Consider the following 26,516-nt stretch of genomic DNA (forward strand, 5'->3'; position numbering starts at 1 on the left):
GGCAGTGAATAATGGCAGGTGCAGGGCTGTATGGAGGCAGTGAATAATGGCAGGTGCAGGGCGGTATGGAGGCAGTGAATAATGGCAGGTGCAGGGCTGTATGGAGGCAGTGAATAATGGCAGGTGCAGGGCGGTATGGAGGCAGTGAATAATGGCAGGTGCAGGGCGGTATGGTGGCAGTGAATAATGGCAGGTGCAGGGCTGTATGGAGGCAGTGAATAATGGCAGGTGCAGGGCGGTATGGAGGCAGTGAATAATGGCAGGTGCAGGGCTGTATGGAGGCAGTGAATAATGGCAGGTGCAGGGCGGTATGGAGGCAGTGAATAATGGCAGGTGCAGGGCGGTATGGTGGCAGTGAATAATGGCAGGTGCAGGGCTGTATGGAGGCAGTGAATAATGGCAGGTGCAGGGCGGTATGGAGGCAGTGAATAATGGCAGGTGCAGGGCTGTATGGAGGCAGTGAATAATGGCAGGTGCAGGGCGGTATGGAGGCAGTGAATAATGGCAGGTGCAGGGTGGTATGGTGGCAGTGAATAATGGCAGGTGCAGGGTGGTATGGTGGCAGTGAATAATGGCAGGTGCAGGGTGGTATGGTGGCAGTGAATAATGCCAGGTGCACGACAGTAAGCTCCAATAGCTGCTACATATTCCTAATCAGATGTGGGGTATGATGAGGGATACGGTGCACAGTCACGAACATTGTACATCGGTATGCCACTCATAATATATGCCATTAACTGTCCTTTGTGTGACCCAATGTATTTCGCGAATACAGATGTAATCTTGTAGACAAGCAGAACAATGACAGGTGGGAAATAGCAGTACCAGCTAAATTCAGAATAAAGTAACGGTGCCAGGATATGCCAGCCGTACAGACGATATTGACAGGAAACATGACGTCATGTGCCAATGTACAGCAGTGTGGAGTAGCCACAACTTTATTAGCTCCATTGACAGCACTGCACTTTTCATCCATTCCAATGAGACTGGTGCAGGCGACTGCAGCGGGGACGTATACACAGGGACAAGGACATGTAGGTGGCATACTGGAACTGTACACATGTGCGGCCTCCCCGGTGTCCCCACCGCCCGCCTCTCACCTGTGTTATAGACGTGCAGCTCCTCCGCTATCCCTTCGTTACCGCCCCCAAAGATGATCATGAGCTCCCGTATGACCACAGCGCGGTGTCCGTGCCTGGAGCTTGGGACCGGGCCGGTAAAAGAGGTCACATGCCTCCAGTTCAACTGGACGGGATCAGCCGCCATCAGATCCCGGGCCGCCTCCTCTGATCCCCCATCCCACAATGCAGCGGGGCGGCGGGGTCACTGGCAGGGCGAGCAGCGGCGGGGAGGCGGGGACAGGCCTGTCGCTAGGGCTGCTTGTGGGGGCGTCCCTTCCACCTGTAGCGCGGCGCATAGACCTCTGGACGTGTTGTCATTTTGCCTGGCTCTCTGTCGTGTAGCACTTGTATCGTCTGAGGTGGCGGTGGCTGCTACCAAGCTACAGTATACACATCAGTTCCATAACCTGACACCTTTCCGTTTGTATTTACAGAGGCGAAATAGTCATTATTAACCCATTAAGGACGCAGTTTTTTCACCTGTTGAGGTCAGAGGCATAACTAGAAAAGAGTGGGCCGCGTAGCAAACAATTGAATGCCCTCTTTCCTCGAACAGGATTATTTACCTGCTCCCCCTCCTGCCCATTTCAGTTATTTTCTTCCGTTTTTTTAGGGCCCATGCACACGACCCCAAAAACTCCGTAATTGCGGACCATAATATGGACCCATTCAGTTCTATTGGCCGCGGACACCTTTCCATATCGCTACGGATGGGTGGCCGTGCCGTAGAATTGTTCAGAAAATAATGGAACAGGTCCGTTCTTTTGCATTTTACGGTCCGTGCTCCCATACTTTGTACGGGAACACGGCCCCGAAAATGTGGCCGTGCGCATGGGGCCTGACACATTAATTTCTATGGGGCCATGCACACTTCCGTTGTTTTAACGGAACCGTGTGGCCGTTCCAATAAAAATAGGACAGATCCTACTCCTTGGCCTTTTCATTCATTTGGTCTGTTAAAACAACGGACTGCACACGGAAGCCATCCGTGTGCGGTCCGTGTTTCACGGATCCTTCGTTAGCGGCCGTACGACGGTCAATGGAAATGTGCATGAGGCCTCTGTCACCACATTATACGTGGCCTATCTTGTACATAATATGATCGGCGCTGTAATGTAGATAACAGCAGTGTTTTTTATTTCGAAAAATTATCATTTTTGACAGAGTTACGACCTATTTTAGATTTATGCTAATGAGTTTCTTAATAGACAACTGGGCGTGTTTTTACTTTTTGACCAAGTGGGTGTTGTGGGGAGAAGTGTGTGACGCTGACCAATCAGTGACCAATCAGCATCATACACTTCTCTCCATTCATTTACACAGCACATAGTGATCTTACTAGATCACTATGTGCAGCCACATACTCAGACATTAACGTTACTGAAGACTCCTGACAGTGAATAGACATCACTACCAGCCAGGACGTGATGTCTATTCAGAATCCTGACACTTCGCTAACGTTTGTGTGAGATTTACAGCAAGGCAAGTGTAATCTCGTTTTAAATAACAGTTTACATTGTAATTCCGCGAGATTACGCTTGCCTTGCTGTAAATCTCACACAAACGTTAGCGAAGTGTCAGGATTCTGAATAGACATCACGTCCTGGCTGGAGGTAATGTATATTCACTGTCACGACACTTGAGTAACAATAATGTGTGTGTATGTGGCTGCACATAGTGATCTAGCTAGAACACTATGTGCTGTGTAAATGAATGGGGAGAAGTGTATGACGCTGATTGGTCACTGATTGGTCAGCGTCATACACTTCTCTCCACAACGCCCAGTTGGTAAAAAGTAAAAACACGCCCAGTTGTCCATTAAGAAATTCATTAGCATAAATCTAATATGGATCATAACTCTGTCAAAAATGATCGTTTTTCTAATTTAAAAAAACACTTCTGTAATCTACATTACAGCGCCGATCACATCATGTACAAGATAGGCCACTTAGGCTCTGTCACCACATTAAGTTTAAGGTTGAGAAATTACAGGGCCTGGAACCGGTATTAGTAAATGCATCAGTCCTGCCCCCAAATAAATTGCCCCATCATAAACACTAATGTATATATGATAGTTTACCCCTCAATAATACAATCACGCACTTACCAAACAATACTACTAAACAAAGGCCAAATAATACACCCACACTATATGCACATATGATTACCACAAAGACTTACGCCTAATGCACGCGACTGTTGTGTGCCAGTAGTGTCCCGTCAGTGATCTGTGGAAAGATAGGAGATGTCCTATCTTTCCACGGATCAGAGAAGCAGGTCAGTTTTCATGGACCCGATTCACCCGCTAAAGTAAATGGGTGCCACTCGGATGCCGTGAAATACGGCCCGAGTGGCACTCGGTCGTGTGCAACTGCACCAATACAACCAAATCACCATACAGTGGTCACATACCAGGACTACACTGCGTATTATCACGCTGTGAATACCGTGCGATGAATACAGTACAATTTGATCCAGTGGCTTACACTCTCTTCTCTGATTGGACTCACTTTCCCTTTTATCTCCATGACGACTTCTCCTGGCCACGACTCATCTCTGCAGAGTTTGCTGCCCAGATACACTACCGTTCAAAAGTTTGGGGTCACCCAGACAATTTTGTGTTTTCCATGAAAACTCACACTTATATTTATCAAATGAGTTGCAAAATGACTAGAAAATATAGTCAAGACATTGACAAGGTTAGAAATAATGATTTTTATCTGAAATAATAATTTTCTCCTTCAAACTTTGCTTTCGTCAAAGAATGCTCCATTTGCAGCAATTACAGCATTGCAGACCTTTGGCATTCTAGCTGTTAATTTGCTGAGGTAATCGGGAGAAATTTCACCCCATGCTTCCAGAAGCCCCTCCCACTAGTTGGATTGGCTTGATGGGCACTTCTTGCGTACCATACGGTCAAGCTGCTCCCACAACAGCTCTATGGGGTTGAGATCTGGTGACTGCGCTGGCAACTCCATTACAGATAGAATACCAGCTGCCTGCTTCTTCCCTAAATAGTTCTTGCATAATTTGGAGGTGTGCTTTGGGTCATTGTCCTGTTGTAGGATGAAATTGGCTCCCATCAAGCGCTGTCCACAGGGTATGGCATGGCGTTGCAAAATGGAGCGATAGCCTTCCTTATTCAAAATCCCTTTTACCTTGTACAAATCTCCCACTTTACCAGCACCAAAGCAACCCCAGACCATCACATTACCTCCACCATGCTTGACAGATGGCGTCAGGCACTCTTCCAGCATCTTTTCAGTTGTTCTGCGTCTCACAAATGTTCTTCTGTGTGATCCAAACACCTCAAACTTCGATTCGTCTGTCCATAACACTTTTTTCCAATCTTCCTCTGTCCAATGTCTGTGTGCTTTTGCCCATATAAATTTTTTTTCTTTTATTAGCCAGTCTCAGATATGGCTTTTTCTTTGCCACTCTGCCCTGAAGGCCAGCATCCCGGAGTCGCCTCTTCACTGTAGACGTTGACACTGGCGTTTTGCGGGTACTATTTAATGAAGCTGCCAGTTGAGGACCTGTGAGGCGTCTATTTCTCAAACTAGAGACTCTAATGTACTTGTCTTGTTGCTCAGTTGTGCAGCGGAGCCTCCCACTTCTCCTTCTACTCTGGTTAGAGCCTGTGTGTGCTGTCCTCTGAAGGGTGTAGTACACACCGTTGTAGGAAATCTTCAGTTTCTTGGCAATTTCTCGCATGGAATAGCCTTCATTTCTAAGAACAAGAATAGACTGTCGAGTTTCACATGAAAGCTCTCTTTTTTTAGCCATTTTGAGAGTTTAATCGAACCCACAAATATAATGCTCCAGATTTTCAACTAGCTCAAAAGAAGGTCAGTTTTATAGCTCCTCTAAACAGCAAAACTGTTTACAGCGGTGCTAACATAATTGTACAAGGGTTTTCAAGTGTTTTCTAATCATCCATTAGCCTTCTAACACAGATAGCAAACACAATGTACCATTAGAACACTGGAGTGATGGTTGCTGGAAATGGGCCTCTATACACCTATGTAGATATTGCATTAAAAAACAGACGTTTGCAGCTAGAATAGTCATTTAGCACATTAACAATGTATAGAGTGTATTTCTGATTAATTTAATGTTATCTTCATTGAAAAAAACTGTGCTTTTCATTAAAAAATAAGGAAATTTCTAAGTGACCCTAAACTTTTGAACGGTAGTGTATCTATAGCTCTTCACTTTTCCACATACAAAGTATGGGAGCACAGTCCGTAAATATCAAAAGATAGGACATGTCCTATCTTTTGCGGAGGCTTTCTACGGCCCGAACACCTTCCCGCAAATATACGGGAAGGTGTCCGTGGTCAATAGAAGTAAATTGGTCCCTAATTGCGGACCGTAGGTACGAAAAATGCCCCCACACAATGATGATGCTCCCTCAGTGACCCCTTACAGAAATAATGCGTCCTTATTACACCTCACACAGTAAGGATTCCCCTTCACAGTAATTATGCCCCCTTAGTGCCCGACACACAGTAAGAATGCCTCTTAGTGCCCTCATACAATGATCATGCCCACCACCACATAGACATGATGCCCTCTTAGTACACCACAGTAGTTTTATTGCCCCCCCCCACAGTAGTGTTGCCCCGCCACACAGAAGTAATGCCCTTTAGTGCCCCCACACAGTAGTGATGCCCCCTTAATGCCACCACACAATTCAAGACACTTCAGTAACGCTAATGTGTGAGTAAGTGACAGCACATCATGGTCTAGAAAGATCACTATGTGCTGAGTATATGAATGGAGAGAAGTGTATGACGCTGATTGGTCACTGATTGGTCAGCGTCATACACTCCTCTGTACAACGCCCACTTGGTCAAAAGCTAAAAAACGCCCAGTTGGGCAATAGGAAAGTCATTAGCATAAATCTAAAATAGGTCATAACTCCGTCAAAATAGATTGTTTTTCTAAATAAAAACCACTGCTGTAATCTACATTACAGCGCCGATCACATTATGTAGAAGATAGACCACTTATAATGTGGTGACAGAGCCTCTTTAATTGTCAGATGAAGAATAACAGTTACAACACAATGCACTACATAAGTAGTGCAGTGTATTGTAGCGGCGATCAGAAGATAAGATCTTCAAATCCCCCTTCAAGTACGGCCCCATGCACAGGACCGTGTTTTTGCGGCCGCAATTCCCCCGAAAATCCACGAGAGAATTGCGGCCCCATTCTTTTCTATGGGGCCATGCACACGACCGTAGTTTTTGCGGTCCTTGCACGGCCCGGGAGCCTGGACCGCAGAAAGAACGGGCATGTCTTATTACGACCCTGTTCTGCGGTCCGGGCTCATTGAAAACAATGGCGGCGGCCATGTGCTTGTACCGCGATTTGCGGGCGGCCTGCGGCTGACAGTCCGCAGCCGGCCGACCCGAAAATCACGTTCGTGCACACGGCTACGGTCGTGTGCATGAGGCCTAAGTGTAAAAAAAAAATAGTTAATGAAAAGTACATAAATAAAAGTTTTAAGTAATAAAAACAATAATCGCCCTGTTTCCCTGATCAAGTCCTTTATAATTAGAAAAATAAACTATACATAGTTCATATAGCCGCATTCGGAACGACCTGAGCTATAAAAATATAACGTTAATTTTACCGCACGGTAAACAATATAAAAATTTATTATAAAAAACTTTGACAGAATTTATTTTTTTGGTCAAAATGTAATAAAAAGTGATCAAAAAGTCGCCAGTACCCCAAAATGGTACCCACAAACACTACAGTTTGTCACGCAAAAAACAAGCCCTCCCACAACGATATCAACTGAAAAATAAAAAAGTTATGGCTGTCAGAAAATGGCGACACTAAAACATGATTTTTTTAGAAAAGAGTATTTTTATTGTGGGAAAGTAGTAAAACGTAAAAAAAACAATATAAATTTGGTGTCGCTGTAATCGTATCGCCCCGCAGAATGAAGTTAAAGGAACAGTGTCACCACAAAAAAAAAATTCATGTCAGTTTAATGTTAGTGCTTTATTAAAAACGTTTTTATTTATTTGTGAGTTTGTGTGTTACTTTTTTCTATTTTTTCACTTTTTCTTCCCTATGGGGGCTGCCATTTTTTTTTCCATTTCTGTGTGTGTCGATTAACGACACATACAGACATGGAATACGGCAGCCACAGTCCAATAGGGACTGCGAACGGCTCCCGTCCCATTGACTGCAGTGTACGGCGTCTGTGTGGGAACTGCGCATGCGCCGCTCCCACACAGTCCTATTCGAAATTGGCGCCGTCCGGCGCCATTTTCCTGTGGACCGGAAGTCGCGGCAGGACAGTAATATTACTACTTCCGGTCGCGGCTTCCGGATTTGTGCACTTGCACCAGCGGCAGCAAACGGAGCGGTCGGGCCGGAGGGAGCCGCGGCGGCAGGAGCAGGTAAGAGATTTCAATGTATGTTCGTGTTTGTGTGTGTTTACTACTGTATGTAAACCTACTACACTGTGGGTTAGCTCAAAAAATGGCGACACACAGTGTAGTAGGTTACACCGTTCAAACTCCTCGTTTATCCCGGCACTAGCCAGGATAAAGGAGGGGGGGATGCTGAGAGCTCACTAGAGCGAGGGCTTTTAACCCAAAGTTGCAATGCTGCAATTTTGGGAACAGCTCCATCTAGTGACCAAAAATGGGTAGTATTATAAATTAGAAATAATTTATAATATTTCCTGACTCGTGCAAAAAAAAAAAAAAAAATTTGAACAATGTTTAATCACCCACACACTAAATGTTTAAATTTAAAAAAAAAAACATGTTTTTCTGGCAACACATTCCCTTTAACATGTATTTTATACTGCACGGTGAACACTGTAAAAAAGAAGAACCAAAACCGTGCTAGAATTGCTTTTTTTGGTTTCCTCATCTCCCAAAAAATTTAATAAATAGTGATAAAAAAATCGCTTGTTCCCCAAAATGGAACCAATAAAAATTACAGCTCGTTCCACAGAAACCAAGCCCCCACACAGCTCCATCAATGGAAAAATAACACGTTATGACTCTCAAAACGCAATGATGCAAAATGACGGCACATTTTTTAGGTCCATGAGTTTTCACTAGAAACCCCACATCATCATTTGCTAGACTCCACAGGTGGACCCCATGGATGCGGCGGAGATGAGGGAACTTTAGAGCCCTGTGCGACTTATAGGGCTAGTGAAGAAGTCAAAGATTAGGCAATACTGGAGCGCAGCTATTTTGTATAATACCCAATAAGCCCGGCCTGTGCATGAAGGATTGGTTCAAAGCGTACTACACCAATCCATGGAATATTCATTCACCCCATTATTACATCATCCTATTATGCCCTGATGCACTCTGCCCAGATTACATATACCCTTACGTACTCCGCCCAGTTTACATATACCCTGATGTACTCCGCTCATTTTATATATACCCTGATGTACTCCGCCCAGATTACATATACCCTGATGTACTCCGCCCAGATTACATATACCCTGATGTACTCCGCCCAGATTACATATATCCTGATGTACTCTGCCCAGTTTACATACACCCTGATGTACTCCGCCCAGATTACATATACCCTGATGTACTCCGCCCAGATTACATATACCCTGATGTACTCTGCACAGTTTACATATACCCTGATCTACTCTGCCCAGCTTACATATACCCTGATGTACTCTGCACAGTTTACATATACCCTGATGTACTCCGCCCAGCTTACATATACCCTGATGCACTAATTTCTGCAATACACTTGCGGGGTCAAAATGCCCACAATACCGCTAGATGAATTTCTTCAGGGATGTAGTTTACAAAATGGCGTTAGTTTTCGGGGCTTTCGAATTTACTGGTACCTTAGCTCAATGCAACATGGTGTCAGAATACAAATTTAGTAAAATCTCCACTCCAAAAAACAAATTGCGCTCCTTCCCCTTGCTCTGTGTGCAAATAGCAGTTTATGACCACATGTGGGGTATTGCCTTAGTCGGGAGAAAATGCTTTACAAATGTTGGGTGGCTTTTTCTCCTTTATCCCTTGTAAAACTGCAACTTTTTAGTGGAAAAATGTTGATATTAATTTTTATAGCCTAATTTTTGGATTACTAATTGGTTGTCCTGCTGCGCTATTGTTCCGATTCCATCTTTTAATCTGCGAGGGTTATGCTATTTTTGTTAGGGATCTGCCAGGTACTTCATCTAGGTATACTCCTGGGATTAATCAATCCACACCTGAGGCCAGACCTGTTCGACTGACACCATCTCCCACCAACCAGGGTGGCAGGCTCAGGAGTGGGAGAGCCTATCGCGGCCTGGTCTGTCGGAGTTAGCTCCGCCCCCTGTCCTTTATTACCTGCCCTGTTCTCTCCCTCAGTGCTTGTAATTCTTTTGGATTCCTGGCCCCACTGCTGCTTGCTCCAGCCTGCTTCTGCCGTGCTTCTGCCTTGCTGCAGTTCTGCTTGACCTGCTTTGCTTTGCCCCTGGCTTGCTTCTGTCTCCTTGCCCGCTTGGGTGTACTCACTTCGTCCTGGTCCTGACTGTCCGTTCGCCGCTCCGTTTCCTCGTGGCGTTCCGTGGCTACTGCCCCTTCCCTTGCATGTTCCCTGTTTGTTTTCCTGTGCACTTAGACAGCGTAGGGACCGCCGCCCAGTTGTACCTCGTCGCCTAGGGCGGGTCGTTGCAAGTAGGCAGGGACAGGGCGGTGGGTAGATTAGGGCTCACTTTCCCTTCACCTCCTTCCTGCCATTACATAATTACAAGCCCTTACCTAGTCTACCATTTCTCCTACGCTGACGCTATCATGGACCCCCTTGAGACCCTGACCCAGCAGATGCAGGGCCTCTCCCTACAGGTCCAGGCCCTGGCCCAAAGGGTCAATCAGGGTGACGCTGCTTTAGTAGTACCCCTCACCTCACCTCTAGAACCCGACCTCAAGTTACCTGACCGGTTCTCAGGGGACCGTAAGACGTTTCTCTCCTTCCGGGAGAGTTGCAGACTGTATTTCCGCCTAAAGCCCCACTCCTCAGGTTCCGAGAACCAGCGGGTGGGTATCATCATATCCCGACTCCAGGAAGGGCCCCAAGAGTGGGCCTTCTCCTTGGCTCCTGACGCCCCTGAACTTTCCTCTGTTGATCGTTTTTTCTCTGCCCTCGGACTCATTTACGACGAGACTGACAGGACTGCTTTAGCCGAGAGTCAGCTGGTGACCTTACGTCAGGGTAGGAGACCGGTTCAGGAATACTGTTCTGATTTTAGGAGGTGGTGCGTAGCTTCTCAGTGGAACGATCCGGCCCTAAGGTGCCAGTTTAGGTTAGGATTATCTGACGCCCTGAAGGATCTGCTGGTTAGCTACCCCTCGTCTGACTCCCTTGACCAGGTTATGGCCCTAGCAGTACGACTTGACCGACGTCTCAGGGAACGTCAGCTAGAACGCTTCAGTGTGCTCCCCTCTGACTTTTCTGCGATCCCCCCCGAGGTCCCGTCTCCTCGCCCCTCCACGGAGGACTCGGAGGTACCTATGCAACTCGGGGCCTCCATGTCCCCTCGACAACGTAGGGAGTTTCGCAGAATGAATGGTCTCTGCTTCTACTGTGGGGACGACAAGCATCTACTGAACACCTGTCCCAGGCGCAAGAATAAGAAGCCGGAAAACTTCCGCGCCTAAGTGATCATCGGGGAGGTCACTTGGGCGCACAGGTATTTCCCGTTAATGTGAAACGCAATAAAATTTTGCTTCCCTTTCAGGTCTCGTTTGCTGGCCGGGCTGCCACGGGCAGTGCTTTCGTGGATTCAGGGTCATCTGCTAATATCATGTCTGTGGAATTTGCTATGTCTCTAAAGATGCCTTGTATTGATTTACCTTATCCTATCCCTGTAGTAGGAATCGACTCAACTCCCCTTGCTAATGGTTATTTTACTCAGCATACTCCTGTTTTTGAACTCCTGGTTGGCTCCATGCATTTGGAGCAGTGCTCTGTACTGGTGATGCAGGGATTATCGTCTGATCTGGTTTTAGGCCTTCCCTGGTTGCAGTTGCATAATCCCACGTTTGATTGGAATACTGGGGAGCTTACCAAATGGGGTAATGAATGTCTTATGTCATGTCTTTCTGTTAACTCTATTTCTCCCCGGGAGGAGGTAAACACGCTTCCTGAGTTTGTTCAGGACTTCGCCGATGTGTTTTCTAAGGAGGCCTCCGAGGTGTTGCCCCCCCATAGAGATTACGATTGCGCTATCGATTTGGTGCCTGGTGCCAAGCTTCCTAAGGGTAGGATATTTAATCTTTCATGTCCTGAACGTGAAGCCATGAGGGTGTATATCCAAGAATACCTGGCCAAGGGTTTCATTCGCCCCTCGACTTCTCCTGTAGGTGCTGGCTTCTTCTTCGTGGGGAAGAAGGATGGTGGTCTTAGGCCGTGCATTGATTATCGTAACCTGAATAAGGTCACCGTAAGGAACCAGTACCCACTTCCTTTGATTCCTGATCTTTTTAATCAGGTTCGGGGAGCCCAATGGTTTTCTAAGTTCGATCTACGGGGGCATATAACCTTATCCGCATCAAAGAGGGGGATGAGTGGAAAACTGCGTTCAACACACCCGAGGGTCATTTCGAATACCTGGTCATGCCCTTTGGGTTGTGTAATGCCCCTGCTGTCTTCCAGAATTTTATTAATGAAATCCTGAGAGAGTACCTGGGTAATTTTCTTGTTGTGTACCTTGATGACATACTGGTGTTTTCCAAGGACTGGTCCTCCCACGTGGAGCATGTCAGGAAGGTGCTCCAGGTCCTTCGGGAGAATAATCTGTTTGCTAAGACTGAAAAATGTGTCTTTGGGGTACAGGAGATACCATTTTTAGGGCAAATCCTCACTCCTCATGAATTCCGCATGGACCCTGCCAAGGTTCAGGCTGTGGCGGAATGGGTCCAACCTGCCTCCCTTAAGGCGTTACAGTGTTTTTTAGGGTTCGCCAACTATTACAGGAGATTTATTGCCAACTTCTCGGTCGTCGCTAAGCCTCTTACGGACCTTACCCGCAAGGGTGCTGATGTCCTCCATTGGCCCCCTGAGGCCGTCCAGGCCTTTGAGACCCTCAAGAAGTGCTTTATCTCGGCCCCCGTGCTGATTCAGCCCAACCAAGAGGAGCCATTTATTGTGGAGGTTGACGCTTCCGAGGTGGGAGTGGGGGCCGTCTTGTCCCAGGGTACCAGCTCCCTCACCCATCTCCGCCCCTGTGCTTACTTCTCTAGGAAGTTTTCGCCCACGGAGAGTAACTATGATATTGGCAACCGCGAACTTCTAGCCATTAAATTGGCTTTTGAGGAGTGGCGGCACTTCCTGGAGGGGGCCAGACACCAGGTAACGGTCCTTACGGATCACAAGAATCTGGTTTTCCTAGAATCGGCCCGGAGGCTTAATCCTAGACAAGCTCGGTGGGCACTATTCTTTACCAGATTTAATTTCTTGGTTACCTATAGGGCTGGGTCCAAGAATATTAAGGCTGATGCTCTGTCACGTAGTTTCATGGCCAATCCTCCTTCTGAGAAGGATCCTGCTTGTATTTTACCCCCTGGTATAATCGTCTCTGCCACGGATTCTGATTTAGCTTCTGATATCGCGGCTGATCAGGGTGCAGCTCCCGGGAATGTCCCTGGGGACAAACTGTTTGTTCCCCTGCAATACCGGCTGAGGGTACTCAGGGAAAACCATGACTCCGCTCTATCTGGTCATCCTGGCATCTTGGGCACCAAACACCTCATTACCAGAAACTATTGGTGGCCTGGGTTGCCTAAAGACGTTAGGGCTTACGTCACCGCTTGTGAGGTTTGCGCTAGGTCCAAAACCCCTAGGTCCCGACCTGCGGGCCTACTACGTTCCTTGCCCATTCCCCAGAGACCTTGGACCCATATCTCCATGGATTTTATCACCGATTTGCCTCCATCTCAGGGCAAGTCGGTGATAAGAAGCTACCTAACGCCAAGACGTTAGCTTCTTTGTTTGTGAAACACATCCTGCGTCTCCATGGGGCCCCAGTCAATATCGTTTCTGACAGAGTGGTACAATTTGTTTCCTTATTTTGGAGAGCTTTTTGTAAAAAGTTGGAGATTGATCTGTCCTTCTCCTCCGCCTTCCATCCCGAAACTAATGGCCAAACAGAAAGGACCAACCAATCCCTGGAACAATATTTAAGGTGTTTCATCTCTGACTGTCAATTCGATTGGGTCTCATTCCTTCCCCTTGCTGAATTTTCCTTGAATAACCGGGTCAGTAACTCGTCAGGGGTCTCCCCGTTTTTCTGTAATTTCGGGTTTAACCCAAGATTCTCCTCCGTCTCCCCTGGTTGTTCCAATAATCCTGAGGTAGAGGATGTTCATCGGGAACTGTGCACTGTCTGGGCCCAGGTTCAGAAGAACCTAGAGGCGTCCCAGAGCGCACAAAAGATTCAGGCGGATAGTAGACGTTCTGCTAACCCCCGGTTTGTCGTCGGGGATTTGGTCCGGTTGTCGTCCAGGAACTTGCGCCTTAAGGTCCCGTCCAGGAAGTTTGCTCCCCGATTTATTGGACCTTATAAGATCATTGAAGTCCTCAACCCTGTATCCTTCCGTCTGGAGCTCCCCCCATCATTTCGCATACATGACGTCTTCCATGCCTCCCTCCTTAAACGCTGCTCCCCGTCCTGGTCCCCCTCGAGGATACCTCCTGTTCCCGTTCTCACCCCTGAGGGGGTGGAATTCGAGGTGGCCAAGATTATGGACAGTAGGATGGTCCAGGGCTCCCTCCAGTACCTGGTCCATGGGAGAGGACTTGGGTACCTGCCCGTGATGTTCACGCTGGGGTATTAATCAGGAGGTTCCACCTTCTCTTCCCCACTAAACCGGGTCCCCTTAGTAAGGGTCCGGTAGCCCCTCATAAAAGGGGGAGTACTGTTAGGGATCTGCCAGGTACTTCATCTAGGTATACTCCTGGGATTAATCAATCCACACCTGAGGCCAGACCTGTTCGACTGACACCATCTCCCACCAACCAGGGTGGCAGGCTCAGGAGTGGGAGAGCCTATCGCGGCCTGGTCTGTCGGAGTTAGCTCCGCCCCCTGTCCTTTATTACCTGCCCTGTTCTCTCCCTCAGTGCTTGTAATTCTTTTGGATTCCTGGCCCCACTGCTGCTTTCTCCAGCCTGCTTCTGCTGTGCTTCTGCCTTGCTGCAGTTCTGCTTGACCTGCTTTGCTTTGCCCCTGGCTTGCTTCTGTCTCCTTGCCCGCTTGGGTGTACTCACTTCGTCCTGGTCCTGACTGTCCGTTCGCCGCTCCGTTTCCTCGTGGCGTTCCGTGGCTACTGCCCCTTCCCTTGCATGTTCCCTGTTTGTTTTCTTGTGCACTTAGACAGCGTAGGGACCGCCGCCCAGTTGTACCTCGTCGCCTAGGGCGGGTCGTTGCAAGTAGGCAGGGACAGGGCGGTGGGTAGATTAGGGCTCACTTTCCCTTCACCTCCTTCCTGCCATTACAATTTTATTATGTTTAATGTTGTCTGTTTGCATTTGTCTAATTGGGAGAACCTATCACAGCCTGGCCAGACGGTTCTAGCTCCCGCCCTCGGTCTATTTATACCTTCATTTCCTGCTTGTCCTCTGCCTGTGAATCTCTCTTGTTTCCTGGCTCTGCTGCTCCTGCTAATACTATTGACCTCTGCTTCATTTTGACCCTGGCTTTACTGACTACGCTCCTGCTCTGCGTTTGGTACGTCGTACACTCCTGGTTTGACTCGGCTCGTTCACTACTCATGTTGGTCACGGTGTTGCCGTGGGCAACTGCCCCATTTGCCTTAGCTTCTGAGTACCCTTGTCTGTTTGTCTGTCGTGCACGTATTAAGCATAAGGACCGTCGCCCAGTTGTCCCTACGCTCACTATGTGCACGACAGACAAACAGACAAGGGTACACAGAAGCTAGGGGAACGGGGCAGTTGCCCACGGCAACACCGTGAGCAACAAGAGTAGTGAACGAGCCGAGTCAAACCAGGAGTGTACAAGGTACCAAACGCAGAGCAGGAGAGTAGTGAACGAGCCGAGTCAAACCAGGAGTGTACGAGGTACCAAACACAGAGCAGGAGAGTAGTCCGTAAGCCAGGGTCTATATGGAGCAGAGGACAAAAGTACAAGCAGCAGCAGCAGAGCAAGGAAACAGACAGAATCACAGGCAAAGGAGGAGCAGGAAGTGAAGGTATAAATAGACAGAGGGCGGGAGCTAGCTCCGTCTGGCCAGGCTGTGATAGGCTCTCCCACTCCTCAGCCTCCCAGCATGATTGGTAGAAGGGGTCACTCGATCAGACTTAGGAGCAGGTGCAGACTGACTAACCACGGGCGTCGACACAGAAGCTGTGTCTGGCAGATCCTTTACAGCATGGGAGTGCTTTTGATAATTAAACAGCAATTGAAAGGGGAAGCCCCAGCGATATTTGATAGCATCACACAAGGACATGTAAGAGCAGAGTGAGCGTCCTCCTGCGTTGGATTGTTGACGGTTCAAAAATGTTAATGTCATGACCTCTGGTTTTTTACATATGAGGCTTTCTATGGTCTTGTAGAAAGTCAGCTTAACAACAATGCAGCACATTTGCTAAGATTTAGACAGCCACATTTATCACAGTGGTGCATGCTGTATAATAAATTTGGTGTATCCTGCTAGACATGCTAGACACTTTTTTCTTCTTTATGCCAACTCTTGGTTGGCTTAGTTTTCGTTTGGTGCATTTTAAACCTCATTCCCGCAAAACCACACCCCATTTTCTGGGAATTTTCAAAGTGTCTAGTGAATTGCAAAATGTTCTGTTCTTAAATGAGTCTAAAATTAAATGCGCCAATTAATGTAAAAATTTGGAGCATTTTTCTACACATTCTAGACGCAGATACAGTAGTAAATCTGCCCCAATATCTCTTTGTAAGCCATCTTGCAGTACCCTGTACAGACTATATGGATTCTGCTGGAATGTTTTACGTACTTGTTAAGTATCTGCCAGGCACAGCTTCTGTATCCACGCCCATAGCTAATCAGTCTGCACCTGCTTCTATGTCTGTGAGACTGACTCCATCTTCCACACCTCAGGATGGCAGGCTTAGGAGTGGGAGAGCCTATCACAGCCTGGCCAGACGGAGCTAGCTCCCGCCCTCTGTCTATTTATACCTGCCTTTCCTGTTCCTCCTTGCTTGTGATTCTTGTTTCCTGGCCCTGCTGCAGCTTCTTGTACCATTTGACCCTGCTTCATATTGACCCTGGCTTACTGACTAATCTCCTGCTCTGCGTTTGGTACCTCGTACACTCCTGGTTTGACTCGGCTTGTTCACTACTCTCCTGCTCTGCGTTTGGTACCTCGAACACTCCTGGTTTGACTCGGCTCGTTCACCCCTCTTGTTGCTCACGGTGTTGCCGTGGGCAACTGCCCCTTTTCCCTTGCTTGTGTACCCTTGTCTGTTTGTCTGTCGTGCACTTATTGAGAGTAGGGACCGTCGCCCAGTTGTACCCCGTCGCCTAGGGCGGGTCGTTGCAAGTAGGCAGGAACTGAGTGGCGGGTAGATTAGGGCTCACTTGTCTGTTTCCTTACCCCCATCATTACATAATCACAAGCCCATATACCTACTCTACCCTGGTCCCTCACACTACTATGGACCCCCTTGAGACCCTGGTTCAGCAAATGCAGGGTCTCTCCCTACAGGTCCAGGCCCTGGCTCAGAGGGTCAACCAGCCTGATGCTACCATGGTAGTGCCCCTCACCTCACCCCTTGAACCCCACCTCAAGTTGCCTGACCAGTTCTCAGGGGACCGGAAGACTTTTCTCTCCTTTCGGGAGAGTTGTAGGCTCTATTTTCGTTTAAAGCCCCACTCCTCAGGTTCTGAGAGCCAGCGGGTGGGTATAATTATGTCCCGGCTCCAGGAAGGGCCCCAAGAATGGGCCTTCTCCTTGGCTCCTGACGCCCCTGAACTTTCCTCCGTTGATCTTTTCTTTTCTGCTCTCGGACTCATTTATGACGAGACTGACAGGACTGCCTTTGCCGAGAGTCAGCTGGTGACCTTACGTCAGGGTAAGAGAGCTGTTGAGGAGTATTGCTCTGACTTTAGGAAGTGGTGCGTAGCTTCTCGGTGGAATGACCCTGCCTTAAGGTGCCAGTTTAGGTTGGGTCTGTCGAACGCCCTGAAAGACCTGCTAGTTAGCTATCCCTCTTCTGACTCCCTAGACCAGGTTATGGCTTTAGCGGTACGACTTGACCGACGTCTCAGGGAACGACAACGTGAACGTTTTTGTGTTTTCTCCTCTGACTCCCCCATGATGCCTCCCGAGGTTCCGTTGCTTCGTTCTTCCACGGAAGACTCGGAGGTACCTATGCAACTCGGGGCCTCCGTGTCCCCCCAACAACGTAGAGAGTTCCGCAGGAAGAATGGTCTCTGCTTCTATTGTGGGGATGACAAGCATCAAGTGAACACCTGTCCTAGGCGTAAGAATAAGCAGCCGGAAAACTTCCGCGCCTAAGTGATCATTGGGGAGGTCACTTGGGCGCACAGGTATTTCCCGTAAATATGAAACGTAATAAAATCTTGCTTCCCTTTCAGGTCTCTTTTGGTGGTAGCTCTGCTACCGGCAGTGCCTTCGTGGATTCAGGGTCGTCTGCTAATATCATGTCTGTGGAATTAGCTATGTCTCTAGCTATGCCTTTGATTGATTTGCCTAAACCTGTCCCGGTAGTGGGTATCGACTCCACTCCTCTTGCTAATGGTTATTTTACACAGCATACCCCTGTTTTTGAACTCCTTGTTGGCTCCATGCATTTGGAGCAGTGCTCTGTACTGTTGATGCAGGGATTATCGTCCGATTTGGTTTTAGGCCTTCCCTGGTTGCAGTTGCATAATCCCACGTTTGACTGGAATACTGGGGATCTTACCAAATGGGGTAATGAATGCTTCACGTCATGTTTTTCTGTTAATTCTATTTCTCCCCCTGAGGAGGTGAACACGCTACCTGAGTTTGATCAGGACTTCGCTGATGTTTTCTCTAAGGGGGCCTCCGAAGTGTTACCTCCTCATAGAGAATAGGATTGCGCTATCGATTTGGTACCAGGAGCTAAGCTCCCTAAGGGTAGGATATTTAATCTTTCTTGTCCCGAACGTGAAGCCATGAGAGAGTATATCCAGGAATGCCTGGCCAAGGGTTACATTCGCCCCTCTAGGTGCTGGCTTCTTCTACGTAGGGAAGAAGGATGGTGGTCTTAGGCCATGCATTGACTACCGTAACTTGAATAAGGTCACTGTAAGGAACAGTATCCCCTTCCTTTGATTCCTGATCTCTTTAATCAGGTTCAGGTAGCCCAATGGTTCTCTAAGTTTTATCTACGGGGGGCGTATAACCTTATCCGCATCAAAGAGGATGATGAGTGGAAGACTGCGTTTAACACGCCCGAAGGTCATTTCGAATACCTCGTCATGCCCTTTGGGTTGTGTAATGCTCCCGCGGTCTTCCAGAATTTCATAAATGAAATTTTAAGAGATTACCTGGGGGTATTTCTTGTAGTGTACCTTGATGACATACTTGTGTTTTCGAAGGACTGGTCCTCCCACATTGAGCATGTCAGGAAGGTGCTCCAGGTCCTTCGGGAAAACAAACTGTTTGCGAAGACCGAAAAATGTGTGTTTGGGGTGCAGGAGATAAAATTTTTGGGTCAAATCCTCACTCCTCATGAATTCCGCATGGACCCCGCCAAGGTCCAGGCTGTGGCGGAATGGGTCCAACCTGCCTCCCTGAAGGCGTTACAGTGCTTCTTGGGGTTCGCTAATTATTACAGGAGATTTATTGCTAACTTCTCGGTCATCGCTAAGCCTCTTACGGACCTCACTCGCAAGGGTGCTGATCTCCGCTGGCCTCCTGAAGCTGTCCAGGCATTTGAGGTCCTTAAGAAGTGCTTTATCTCGGCCCCGGTGTGTTGGTTCAGCCCAACCAAATGGAGCCATTTATCGTGGAGGTTGACGCGTCCGAGGTGGGAGTGGGGGCTGTCTTGTCCTGGGGTACCAGGTCCCTCACCCATTTCCGTCCCTGTGCCTACTTCTCCAGGAAGTTTTCGCCCACTGAGAGTACAGTGAAGGAAATAAGTATTTGATCCCTTGCTGATTTTGTAAGTTTGCCCACTGTCAAAGACATGAACAGTCTAGAATTTTTAGGCTAGGTTAATTTTACCAGTGAGAGATAGATTATATAAAAAAAAAAAAAGAAAATCACATTGTCAAAATTATATATATTTATTTGCATTGTGCACAGAGAAATAAGTATTTGATCCCCTACAAACCATTAAGAGTTCAGCCTCCTCCAAACCAGTTACACGCTCCAAATCAACTTGGTGCCTGCATTAAAGACAGCTGTCTTAAATGGTCACCTGTATAAAAGACTCCTGTCCACAGACTCAATTAATCAGTTTGACTCTAACCTCTACAACATGGGCAAGACCAAAGAGCTTTCTAAGGATGTCAGGGACAAGATCATAGACCTGCACAAGGCTGGAATGGGCTACAAAACCATAAGTAAGAAGCTGGGTGAGAAGGGGACAACTGTTGGTGCAATAGTAAGAAAATGGAAGACATACAAAATGACTGTCAATCGACATCGATCTGGGGCTCCATGCAAAATCTCACCTCGTGGTGTATCCTTGATCCTGAGGAAGGTGAGAGCTCAGCCGAAAACTACACGGGGGGAACTTGTTAATGATCCCAAGGCAGCTGGGACTACAGTCACCAAGAAAACCATTGGTAACACATTACGCCGTAATGGATTAAAATCCTGCAGTGCCCGCAAGGTCCCCCTGCTCAAGAAGGCACATGTACAGGCCCGTCTGAAGTTTGCAAATGAACATCTGGATGATTCTGAGAGTGATTGGGAGAAGGTGCTGTGGTCAGATGAGACCAAAATACTCGCCGTGTTTGGAGGAAGAGAAATGCTGCCTATGACCCAAAGAACACCGTCCCCACTGTCAAGCATGGAGGTGGAAACATTATGTTTTGGGGGTGTTTCTCTGCTAAGGGCACAGGACTACTTCACCGCATCAATGGGAGAATGGATGGAGCCATGTACCGTCAAATCCTGAGTAACAACCTCCTTCCCTCCACCAGGACATTAAAAATGGCTCGTGGCTGGGTCTTCCAGCACGACAATGACCCGAAACATACAGCCAAGGCAACAAAGGAGTGGCTCAAAAAGAAGCACATTAAGATCATGGAGTGGCCTAGCCAGTCTCCAGACCTTAATCCCATCGAAAACTTATGGACGGAGCTGAAGATCCAAGTTGCCAAGCGACAGCCTCGAAATCTTAATGATTTACAGATGATCTGCAAAGAGGAGTGGGCCAGAATTCCATCTAACATGTGTGCAAACCTCATCATCAACTACAAAAAAACGTCTGACTGCTGTGCTTGCCAACAAGGGTTTTGCCACCAAGTATTAAGTCTTGTTTGCCAAAGGGATCAAATACTTATTTCTCTGTGCACAATGCAAATAAATATATATAATTTTGACAATGTGATTTTCTTTTTTTTTTTTTATATAATCTATCTCTCACTGGTAAAATTAACCTAGCCTAAAAATTCTAGACTGTTCATGTCTTTGACAGTGGGCAAACTTACAAAATCAGCAAGGGATCAAATACTTATTTCCTTCACTGTAACTATGATATTGGCAACCGCGAACTCTTAGCCATTAAATGGGCATTTGAAGAGTGGCGCCACTTTCTGGAGGGGGCTAGGCACCAGGTAACGGTCCTTACCGACCACAAGAATCTGGTTTTCCTAGAATCTGCCCGGAGGCTTAACCCGAGACAAGCTCGATGGGCGTTATTTTTTACCAGATTCAATTTTTTGGTTACCTATATGGCTGGGTCTAAAAATATTAAGGCTGATGCACTGTCGCGTAGCTTCATGGCCAGCCGTCCTTCGGAGGAAGGTCCTGCTTGTATTTTGCCTCCAGGTATAATAATTTCCTCTGTTGACTCTGATTTAGTCTCTGAAATTGCTGCTGATCAAGGTTCTGCTCCCGGGAACCTTCCTGAAAACAAGCTGTTTGTTCCCCTGCAATTCCGGCTAAAGGTACTTAGGGAAAATCATGACTCCGCACTATCTGGTCATCCAGGCATCCTGGGTACCAAACACCTCATTGCCAGAAACTATTGGTGGCCTGGGTTGCCTAAAGACGTTAAGGCCTACGTTGCCGCTTGTGAGGTTTGTGCTAGGTCCAAGACTCCCAGGTCCCGACCAGCGGGCTTACTACGTTCTTTGCCCATTCCCCAGAGACCTTGGACCCATATCTCCATGGATTTTATCACCAATTTGCCTCCATCTCAAGGCAAGTTGGTGGTGTGGGTTGTAGTAGACCGCTTCAGTAAGGTGTGCCACTTTGTGCCCCTCAAAAAACTACCCAATGCTAAGACGTTAGCTACCTTGTTTGTCAAACACATCCTGCGTCTCCATGGGGTCCATGTCAATATTGTTTCTGACAGAGGGGTACAATTTGTTTCTTTGTTTTGGAGAGCCTTCTGTAAAAAGTTGGAGATTGATCTGTCCTTCTCCTCTGCCTTCCATCCTGAAACTAATGGCCAAACTGAGAGGACTAATCAGTCTCTAGAACAATATTTAAGGTGTTTTATCTCTGACTGTCAATATGATTGGGTCTCATTCATTCCCCTCGCCGAATTTTCCCTTAATAACCGGGTCAGTAACTCGTCAGGGGTCTCCCCCTTTTTCTGTAATTTTGGGTTTAATCCACGGTTCTCCTCCGTTTCACCTGGTAGTTCCAACAATCCCGAGGTAGAGGTCGTTCATCGGGAACTGTGCACAGTCTGGGCCCAGGTTCAGAAGAACCTAGAGGCGTCCCAGAGCATACAAAAAACTCAGGCTGATAGAAGACGTTCTGCTAACCCCTTGTTTATGGTCGGGGATCTGGTGTGGCTATCATCTAAGAACTTGCGCCTTAAAGTCCCGTCCAAGAAGTTTGCTCCCCGGTTTATAGGGCCGTACAAGGTCATTGAAGTCCTCAATCCTGTCTCCTTCCGACTGGAGTTGCCCCCATCTTTTCGAGTACACGACGTGTTTCATGCCTCCCTCCTTAAACGCTGCTCCCCGTCCTTGGCTCCCTCGAGGAAACCTCCTGTCCCCGTTCTCACCCCTGAGGGGGTAGAATTCGAGGTGGCCAAGATTGTGGACAGCAAGATGGTCCAAGGCTCCCTCCAGTACCTGGTCCATTGGAGAGGATACGGGCCTGAGGAGAGGACTTGGGTACCCACCCAGGATGTTCACGCTGGGGTATTGGTCAGGAGGTTCCACATTCGTTTCCCCAATAAACCAGGTCCATCTAGAAAGGGTCCGGTGGCCCCTCATAAAAAGGGGGGTACTGTTAAGGATCTGCCAGGCACAGCTTCTGTATCCACGCCCATAGGTAATCAGTCTGCACCTGCTTCTATGTCTGTGAGACTGACTCCATCTTCCACCACTCAGGATGGCAGGCTTAGGAGTGGGAGAACCTATCACAGCCTGGCCAGACGGAGCTAGCTCCCTCCCTCTGTCTATTTATACCTGCCTTTCCTGTTCCTCCTTGCTTGTGATTCTTCTCGTTTGGTTTCCTGGCCCTGCTGCAGCTTCTTGTACTATTGTCCTTGCTTCATATTGACCCCGGCTTGCTGACTACTCTACTGCTCTGCGTTTGGTACCTCGTACACTCCTGGTTTGACTCGGCTTGTTCACTACTCTCCTGCTCTGCGTTTGGCACCTCGTACTCTCCTGGTTTGACTCGGCTTGTTCACTTCTCTTGTTGCTCACAATGTTGCCGTGGGCAACTGCCCCTTTCTCCCCCTAGCTCTGTGTACCCTTGTCTGTTTGTCTGTCGTGCACTTATTGAGCGTAGGGACCGTCGCCCAGTTGTACCCTGTCGCCTAGGGCGGGTCGTTGCAAGTAGGCAGGGACTGAGTGGCGGGTAGATTAGGGCTCACTTGTCTGTCTCCCCACCCCTGTCATTACAGGTGGCTCCACAAAGTATTCACTATCAGGGGGTAATTTCTTAATCACATTAAAGTTCTCTGCTTTTTGTCTTAATTATTAATTATGTCAAAGTAAAATATAGTTTTCACATTGAAAGTGGTAGGCATGTTGTGTAAATTAAATGGTACAAACCCTCCAAAAATTCATTTTAATTCAAGGTTAGTAATGCAACAAAACAGGAAAAACACCAAGGTGGGGGTGAATACTTTTGCAAGGCACTATATATATATATATATATATATATATATATATATATATATATAGTATTGTCAAACCTTTAGTGGCACCTTCACAGTAATATTCTTATTTTCCATTCAGAAAGCCAAAAATCCCTATGCAAGGCACAAGGGGGATTTGCAGATGTTGGAACAGTTTTCATCTGGAACTCATTTCTTTCTGTCTGTGCTTGCAAATCTAGCATTTTACGGAGCAGTTCATTACGTTGGATAGAACAAAAGAAAATACGGGGATCACAATCTATGCCTCCTTCATCCTGGTACACCTTTGCTCACTAAAGAATATACATTTCAGCATTGTTTTTTATGCTTACACTAACACAGTGGACATTTTCTCCACTCCTCCCACGAAATGTCCGATAAGGAAAACTTGGCCTAAACATTCACCGCCTTGGTATGTGAAACTCAGCTGTTAAAATGTTGTATGTTTTTTCCCTTTAAATAATAAGTTATCGTGACTTTGAAAATATGTTGTATATAACGTTAGATTTTCATCATGCATTGAATCGAAATTATAATTATCTCATTAGAAAAAAAGTTGTTTTTGTTCAAATGTTGGCAAAGATAACACTTGTTACAAATGTTAAAATCTCTAACGGTAAAACTTTTAGACATTGCTGTGCAGGGAATTTAATGTATATTTGTCTGCTTGTAGACACAGGAAGTAATACTCAGTTTTTGGCAGTGCTTGCCAAATAATTTAACCTTTTCCAGACTTAAGTCTAGATACGTACCAAATATAATTACAAGATTCCCATTGAATGCTTTTTTAATATTATGAAATACACAAATTAAGATTACATTATACTAGTACAATTACATTATACAATATAATAGTTCCAGCTTTATGATATGGGAATGTAATATAAAGGTTTTCATAATATCTGCATATGGCTCAAAATGTAAAACTAATACAATTTAATATGTTTATCTTACTAATTACACTCCATTGCCCCGATGCCAGTCTTATGCGACCCCTGCCTTTCACCTTACATGAGGCTGTACAGAAAAAAAGCCATCAGGTGACAAAAGATGCATTGCACTTTCCTAGCACTGCTGCCATTTTTTTCTAGCTATCATCTTGCATTATGCCACCAATGTCTATAATAAGATAAGCAGCATTATTTATTTTGCTTATTTCCAGATACCCCAGTTCGATAAACCATATGGCTATTTTACGAAAACGTAAGTAATTATTATTTAGCTCTCATCAATCTGATCCTGCTGATTCTACTAAAACATGATTTATTTTTTATTTCATTCCCTCCTTAGGGTATGTTCACATGCAGTGGTTTCAGATGTAATTCGGGCCGTTTACACTTCGAATTACGCCTGAAAAAACAGCACTATTACGCCTCTAAACATCTGCCCATTGCTTGCAATGGGATTTATGGTGCTCTGTTCCCACGAGGCTTAATTTTACGCTTCGTCGTCAAAATACGGCGCTTAAAAAGACGCCCGTGAAAAAGAAGTGCATGTAACTTCTTGGGACGTTTTTGGAAGCGTTTTTCATTGACTCCATTGAAAAACAGTTCCAATAACGGCCGTAAAATACTTTGCGAAAAACGCGAGTTGTTACAAATGTCAGGGTAAACTTCCTTTTCCCTGTTATTTCACACCGAATAGCCACCTCTGTAAATTGGAAACTGAGGGCATGTGTGGAAGAAATATACCAGGCAGACAAATGGTGGTACAGATCCTCCCTCAGTGAAGTAGGAAGTGAAGACTAAACTTTATTGAACAAAGAAACACAATCTCCTCCCTAGAGATGTGGGACGTGCTTAAGCCCCATTGGCTCTATTCAGCTGTAAGTTCATCTGTACACTCCTCTTGCATTCCAGGGGCGCTGTCTCCATAGGCGTGTTCCTGATACAGGTTCCATCTTGTTTCATTTTCAAATCTTTGTGGAATATACTGATATAAAGCAATAATGTTTTTGCAAACAATATACAGGCTAATGATCCCTGACACAAACACGTCTGAAAATCAGGAGCTGTTTTCACTTTAAAAACAGCTCCGGATTTTCAGACGTATTTTGCTAAGCGTGTGAACATACCCTTAGTCCTAAAGTGCATTTGCCAATCACAGATCTCAGTGCTGAAGACCTGGCCACTTATTTTAAAGTTAGAATTGACAACATCCAGCATGATATTATCTCCCAGTCCCCTAGTAACATCGATCCCCTTCCTTCCCGCACTCATTCTTCTTCAATTTCAGCCTTTCACCCAATAACAGAAGAACAAGAAGTAGTCTCTCTAGGCTCCTTTCTTCTTCTCATCCTACTACCTGCCCTAGTGATCCTATTCCCTCACGCCTTGTCCAGTCCCTCTCCCCAGCTGTCACTAGTCACCTGACTAAAATCTTTAACCTCTCTCTTTCTTCTGGAATCTTTCCCTCCTCCTTTAAACATGCCATTATAAATCCATTACTGAAAAAAAACAACTCTTGACCCATCCTGCGCTGCTAACTACCGACCAGTCTCCAATCTCCCCTTCATTTCCAAACTCCTGGAACGCTTGATCTACTCTCGCCTTATCCACTATCTCTCTGTTAACTCTATTCGTGACCCCTTACAATCTGGTTTCCGCACTCTACACTCCACAGAAACTGCCCTTGCTAAAATCTCAAACGATCTCTTGGCGGCTAAATCTAAAAGCAAATGCTCTCTACTGATTCTTATGGATCTCTCTGCGGCCTTTAACACTGTAGACCACCAACTCCTACTTAACATGCTCCACTCTATTGGCCTTAAAGGGGTTGTCCGAGATTTAATGACTTTGTGTTAATGCTTGTAATTTATAAATGTAAATACATTTGTAATATACTTACATTTTCCAAAGTGGCCCCGTTTCCAGATCCTGCCGTGGGGAACTTGATGGGTGACGTCTCTCTCTGCTCTGGCTCTGGCCGCTTTGTTGATCTTGACTTCTTTTCCGGGTATGCGTGTATATCGGCTTGTTCTATTGTAATGCACATGCGCGGCCCCTGCTGTTATCTCGAGAACAGCAGGGACCGCGAGAACAGGAGTGACAGCGCATGCGTGTTACGGGCTGTGAAGCAGAACAAGCCGATATACACCACGTCACAAGTGACGTGTCGTATACCCG

At 46.7% G+C, this 26,516-nt stretch overlaps 2 protein-coding genes across 6 annotated transcripts in view; one reads left to right on the forward strand and one right to left on the reverse strand.

The window, feature by feature from the left end:
• Positions 1-1,465, reverse strand: part of HCFC2 (host cell factor C2) — a 95,465-nt gene extending 94,000 nt beyond the window's left edge. The window contains exon 1 of one of the 2 annotated variants that reach the window (XM_075856663.1): positions 1,101-1,465. In XM_075856663.1, the coding sequence (XP_075712778.1) occupies positions 1,101-1,266 (166 nt within the window). In that variant the 5' untranslated portion in view covers positions 1,267-1,465. The remainder of the gene's footprint in view (positions 1-1,100) is intronic. The other variant, XM_075856664.1, reaches the window with a different exon arrangement.
• Positions 946-26,516, forward strand: part of GLT8D2 (glycosyltransferase 8 domain containing 2) — an 82,288-nt gene continuing 56,717 nt past the window's right edge. For 2 of the 4 annotated variants that reach the window (XM_075856668.1, XM_075856666.1), the window contains exons 1-2: positions 946-1,034; positions 24,554-24,594. Coding sequence is in view for 3 of the 4 variants with exons in the window: in XM_075856666.1 (XP_075712781.1) it covers positions 24,576-24,594 (19 nt within the window). In the remaining variant the exon portion in view is untranslated. Of the gene's footprint in view, positions 1,035-23,500; positions 23,804-24,374; positions 24,432-24,553; positions 24,595-26,516 lie in introns of those variants that run through there. The other 2 variants (XM_075856667.1, XM_075856665.1) reach the window with 2 other exon arrangements.

The sequence above is a fragment of the Rhinoderma darwinii genome, chromosome 3 (genome assembly GCF_050947455.1).
Source record: "Rhinoderma darwinii isolate aRhiDar2 chromosome 3, aRhiDar2.hap1, whole genome shotgun sequence".
Taxonomy (NCBI): Eukaryota; Metazoa; Chordata; class Amphibia; order Anura; family Rhinodermatidae; genus Rhinoderma; species Rhinoderma darwinii.